General features: G+C 44.9%; 1 protein-coding gene across 1 annotated transcript in view; it reads right to left on the bottom strand.

Annotated features, from left to right (window-relative positions):
* LOC139419351 (slit homolog 2 protein-like) overlaps positions 1-7,500 on the bottom strand; it is a 110,499-nt gene that overhangs the window by 10,242 nt on the left and 92,757 nt on the right. Inside the window, exon 29 of the mRNA XM_071169291.1 lies at positions 2,615-2,755. Coding sequence (XP_071025392.1) covers positions 2,615-2,755 — 141 coding nt within the window. The remainder of the gene's footprint in view (positions 1-2,614; positions 2,756-7,500) is intronic.

The raw sequence follows: 7,500 nt of genomic DNA, 5'->3' as shown, positions 1-7,500 counted from the left end.
GCTCCTGTTCTGTTCTGCTCCTGTTCTGTTCTACTCTGCTCCTGTTCTGCTCTATTCTGCTCCTGTTCTGCTCTATTCTGCTCCTGGTCTGCTCTATTCTGCTCCTGGTCTGTTCTACTCTGCTCCTGGTCTGCTGCTGGTCTGTTCTGCTCCTGGTTTGGTATGTTCTGCTCCTGTTCTGCTCCTGGTCTGTTCTGCTCCTGTTCTGCTCCTGGTCTGTTCTGTTCTGCTCCTGTTCTGCTCCTGTTCTGCTCCTGTTCTGTTCTATTCTGTTCTACTCTGCTCCTGTTCTGTTCTATTCTGCTCCTGTTCTGCTCCTGGTCTGTTCTGTTCTGCTCCTGTTCTGCTCCTGTTCTGCTCCTGTTCTGTTCTATTCTGCTCCTGTTCTGCTCCTGTTCTGTTCTATGCTGCTCCTGTTCTGTTCTATTCTGCTCCTGTTCTGTTCTGTTCTGCTCCTGTTCTGTTCTATTCTGCTCCTGTTCTGCTCCTGTTCTGTTCTATTCTGCTCCTGTTCTGCTCCTGTTCTGTTCTATTCTGCTCCTGTTCTGCTCCTGTTCTGTTCTATTCTGTTCTACTCTGCTCCTGTTCTGTTCTATTCTGTTGTTCTGTTCTAAATGTCTGATTCTGTTCTACATATGAGCCACAAGGTGGTGCTACAGGATAACTACACCTACAGACAGGTACTAAACCAGCCCCTACCTCATCATGAACGTTCAGGATAACAGGTTAACTACCCCTACAGACTGGTACTAAACCAGCCCCTACCTCATCATGAACGTTCAGGTTAACTACCCCTACAGACTGGTACTAAACCAGCCCCTACCTCATCATGAACGTTCAGGTTAACTACCCCTACAGACTGGTACTAAACCAGCCCCTACCTCATCATGAATGTTCAGGTTAACTGCCCCTACAGACTGGTACTAAACCAGCCCCTACCTCATCATGAACGTTCAGGTTAACTACCCCTACAGACTGGTACTAAACCAGCCCCTACCTCATCATGAACGTTCAGGTTAACTACCCCTACAGACTGGTACTAAACCAGCCCCTACCTCATCATGAACGTTCAGGATAACTACCCCTACAGACTGGTACTAAACCAGCCCCTACCTCATCATGAACGTTCAGGATAACAGGTTAACTACCCCTACAGACTGGTACTAAACCAGCCCCTACCTCATCATGAACGTTCAGGTTAACTACCCCTACAGACTGGTACTAAACCAGCCCCTACCTCATCATGAACGTTCAGGTTAACTACCCCTACAGACTGGTACTAAACCAGCCCCTACCTCATCATGAACGTTCAGGTTAACAGGTTAACTACCCCTACAGACTGGTACTAAACCAGCCCCTACCTCATCATGAACGTTCAGGATAACTACCCCTACAGACTGGTACTAAACCAGCCCCTACCTCATCATGAACGTTCAGGATAACAGGTTAACTACCCCTACAGACTGGTACTAAACCAGCCCCTACCTCATCATGAACGTTCAGGTTAACTACCCCTACAGACTGGTACTAAACCAGCCCCTACCTCATCATGAACGTTCAGGATAACTACCCCTACAGACTGGTACTAAACCAGCCCCTACCTCATCATGAACGTTCAGGTTAACTACCCCTACAGACTGGTACTAAACCAGCCCCTACCTCATCATGAACGTTCAGGTTAACTACCCCTACAGACTGGTACTAAACCAGCCCCTACCTCATCATGAACGTTCAGGTTAACTACCCCTACAGACTGGTACTAAACCAGCCCCTACCTCATCATGAACGTTCAGGATAACAGGTTAACTACCCCTACAGACTGGTACTAAACCAGCCCCTACCTCATCATGAACGTTCAGGTTAACTACCCCTACAGACTGAAAAAACAGGCTTTTAGAAATGTTTGCAAATGTATAAAAACATATTTTTTTATGATACAATTTATTTTTCATGAACGTTCAGGTTGACTGCAGCAGAGGTAACTCTGGGTCTTTCCTGTGGCGGTCCTCATGAGAGACAGGTTCATCATGGCGCTTGGTGGTTTTAGCGACGGCACTTGAAGAAACTTTCTTGACATTTTCCAGAATGACTGACCTTCATCTCTTAAAGTATTGATGGACTGTCGTTTCTCTTTGCTTATTTGAGTTGTTCTTGCCATAATATGGACTTGGTCTTTTACCAAATAGGTCTGTCTTCTGTTTACCCCCCTACCTTGTCACAACACAACTAATTGGCTCAAACTCATTCAGAAGGAAAGAAATTCCACAAATTAACTTAAGGCACAGCTGTTAATTGAAATGCATTCCAGGTGACTACCTCATGAAGCTGGTTGAGAGAATGCCAAGAGTGTGGAAAACTGTCATCAAGGAAAAGGGTGGATACTTTGAAGAATCTCAAATATAAAAATATATTTTGATTTGTTTAACACTTTGTTGGTTACTACATGATTCCATATGTGTTATTTCATAGTGTTGATGTCTTCACTCTTATTATACAATGTAGAAAATAGTAAAAATGAAGAAAAACCCTGGAATGAGTAGGTGTGTCCAAACTTCTGACTAGTACTGTATGTGTGTGTGCGTGTGCGTGTGCGTGTGTGTGTGTGTCCTGTTACCTGTATCCCTCAGGACAGACACAGGTGTATCCGTTGACCGCATCATCAATGCACTGAGCTCCGTTCTGACACTTGTTCTCCTCACAGTCATCATAGTCCAGCTCACACTGATCCCCCACGTAGCCCGGGGTACACTCACACCTGGAACACACACACTGTTAATACAACACTCACACCTGGAACACACACACACACACTGTTAATACAACACTCACACTGATCCCCCACGTAGCCCGGGGTACACTCACACCTGGAACACACACACACACACTGTTAATACAACACTCACACCTGGAACACACACACAGATAATACAACACTCACACCTGGAACACACACACAGTTAATACAACACTCACACCTGGAACACACACACACACTGTTAATACAACACTCACACCTGGAACACACACACACACACACTGTTAATACAACACTCACACCTGGAACACACACACACACTGTTAATACAACACTCACACCTGGAACACACACACACACACTGTTAATACAACACTCACACCTGGAACACACACACACACACACACACACACTGTTAATACAACACTCACACCTGGAACACACACACACACACACACTGTTAATACAACACTCACACCTGGAACACACACACACACTGTTAATACAAAACTCACACCTGGAACACACACACACACTGTTAATACAACACTCACACCTGGAACACACACACACACACTGTTAATACAACACTCACACCTGGAACACACACACACACTGTTAATACAACACTCACACCTGGAACACACACACACACACACACACACACTGTTAATACAACACTCACACATGGAACACACACACACACTGTTAATACAACACTCACACCTGGAACACACACACACACATACACACTGTTAATACAACACTCACACCTGGAACACACACACACACACTGTTAATACAACACTCACACCTGGAGCACACACACACACACACACACACACACACACACACTGTTAATACAACACTCACACCTGGAACACACACACACACTGTTAATACAACACTCACACCTGGAACACACACACACACTGTTAATACAACACTCACACCTGGAACACACACACACACACACACACTGTTAATACAACACTCACACCTGGAACACACACACACACACACACACACTGTTAATACAACACTCACACCTGGAACACACACACACACACTGTTAATACAACACTCACACCTGGAGCACACACACACACACACACACACACACACACACACACACTGTTAATACAACACTCACACCTGGAACACACACACTGTTAATACAACACTCACACCTGGAACACACACACACACACTGTTAATACAACACTCACACTGATCCCCCACGTAGCCCGGGGTACACTCACACCTGGAACACACACACACACTGTTAATACAACACTCACACCTGGAACACACACACAGTTAATACAACACTCACACCTGGAACACACACACAGTTAATACAACACTCACACCTGGAACACACACACACACACTGTTAATACAACACTCACACCTGGAACACACACACACACACACTGTTAATACAACACTCACACCTGGAACACACACACACACTGTTAATACAACACTCACACCTGGAACACACACACACACACTGTTAATACAACACTCACACCTGGAACACACACACACACACACACACACTGTTAATACAACACTCACACCTGGAACACACACACACACACACACACACACACTGTTAATACAACACTCACACCTGGAACACACACACACACTGTTAATACACAACTCACACCTGGAACACACACACACACTGTTAATACAACACTCACACCTGTAACACACACACACACACTGTTAATACAACACTCACACCTGGAACACACACACTGTTAATACAACACTCACACCTGGAACACACACACACACTGTTAATACAACACTCACACCTGGAATACACACACACACACTGTTAATACAACACTCACACCTGGAGCACACACACACACACACACACACACACTGTTAATACAACACTCACACCTGGAACACACACACACACACTGTTAATACAACACTCACACCTGGAACACACACACACACACACACTGTTAATACAACACTCACACATGGAACACACACACACACTGTTAATACAACACTCACACCTGGAACACACACACACACACACACACACTGTTAATACAACACTCACACCTGGAACACACACACACACACTGTTAATACAACACTCACACCTGGAGCACACACACACACACACACACACACACACACATACACACACACACACACACTGTTAATACAACACTCACACCTGGAACACACACACACACTGTTAATACAACACTCACACCTGGAGCACACACACACACACACACACACACACCCACACACACACACTGTTAATACAACACTCACACCTGGAACACACACACACACTGTTAATACAACACTCACACCTGGAACACACACACATAATGTTAATACAACACTCACACCTGGAACACACACACTGTTAATACAACACTCACACCTGGAACACACACACTCTTAATACAACAATCACACCTGGAACACACACACACACTGTTAATACAACACTCACACCTGGAACACACACACACACACACTGTTAATACAACACCTACACCTGGAACACACACACACACACACACTGTTAATACAACACTCACACCTGGAGCACACACACTGTTAATAAAACACTCACACCTGGAACACACACACACACTGTTAATACAACACTCACACCTGGAGCACACACACACACACTGTTAATACAACACTCACACCTGGAGCACACACACACACACACACACTGTTAATACAACACTCACACCTGGAGCACACACACTGTTAATACAACACTCACACCTGGAACACACACACACACTGTTAATACAACACTCACACCTGGAACACACACACACACTGTTAATACAACACTCACACCTGGAACACACACACACACTGTTAATACAACACTCACACCTGGAACACACACACACACTGTTAATACAACACTCACACCTGGAACACACACACACACTGTTAATACAACACTCACACCTGGAACACACACACACACTGTTAATACAACACTCACACCTGGAACACACACACACTGTCAATACAACACTCACACCTGGAACACACACACACACACACACACACTGTTAATACAACACTCACACCTGGAACACACACACACACACTGTTAATACAACACTCACACCTGGAGCACACACACACACACACACACTGTTAATACAACACTCACACCTGGAACACACACACACACACACACTGTTAATACAACACTCCCACCTGGAACACACACACACACACTGTTAATACAACACTCACACCTGGAACACACACACACACACTGTTAATACAACACTCACACCTGGAACACACACACACACACACACACTGTTAATACAACACTCACACCTGGAACACACACACACACACTGTTAATACAACACTCACACCTGGAACACACACACACACACACACACACACTGTTAATACAACACTCACACCTGGAACACACACACACACACTGTTAATACAACACTCACACATGGAACACACACACTGTTAATACAACACTCACACCTGGAACACACACACACTGTTAATACAACACTCACACCTGGAGCACACACACACACACACACACTGTTAATACAACACTCACACCTGGAACACACACACACACACTGTTAATACAACACTCACACCTGGAGCACACACACACACACATACACACACACACACACTGTTAATACAACATTTACACCTGGAACACACACACACAGTTAATACAACACTCACACCTGGAGCACACACACACACACACACACAGTTAATACAACACTCACACCTGGAACACACACACATAGTTAATACAACACTCACACCTGGAACACACACACACACACACATACTGTTAATACAACACTCACACCTGGAACACACACACACTGTTAATACAACACTCACACCTGGAACACACACACACACTGTTAATACAACACTCACACCTGGAACACACACACACAGTTAATACAACACTCACACCTGGAACACACACACACAGTTAATACAACACTCACACCTGGAACACACACACACCCACACACACTGTTAATACAACACTCACACCTGGAACACACACACACTGTTAATACAACACTCACACCTGGAACACACACACACACACTGTTAATACAACACTCACACATGGAACACACACACTGTTAATACAACACTCACACCTGGAGCACACACACACACACACACACTGTTAATACAACACTCACACCTGGAACACACACACACACACACACTGTTAATACAACACTCACACCTGGAACACACACACACACACTGTTAATACAACACTCACACCTGGAGCACACACACACACACACACACACACACACACACACACACACACACACACACACACACACACACACACACTGTTAATACAACAGTCACACCTGGAACACACACACACAGTTAATACAACACTCACACCTGGAGCACACACACACACACACACACAGTTAATACAACACTCACACCTGGAACACACACACACAGTTAATACAACACTCACACCTGGAACACACACACACACACACACACACTGTTAATACAACACTCACACCTGGAACACACACACACTGTTAATACAACACTCACACCTGGAGCACACACACACACACACACACACACTGTTAATACAACACTCACACCTGGAACACACACACACTGTTAATACAACACTCACACCTGGAACACACACA

This window comes from Oncorhynchus clarkii, chromosome 10 (assembly GCF_045791955.1).
Source record: "Oncorhynchus clarkii lewisi isolate Uvic-CL-2024 chromosome 10, UVic_Ocla_1.0, whole genome shotgun sequence".
Taxonomy (NCBI): Eukaryota; Metazoa; Chordata; class Actinopteri; order Salmoniformes; family Salmonidae; genus Oncorhynchus; species Oncorhynchus clarkii.
Note: the sequence above shows the minus strand (reverse complement) of the source record. Positions and strands in the feature narration are given on the sequence as shown.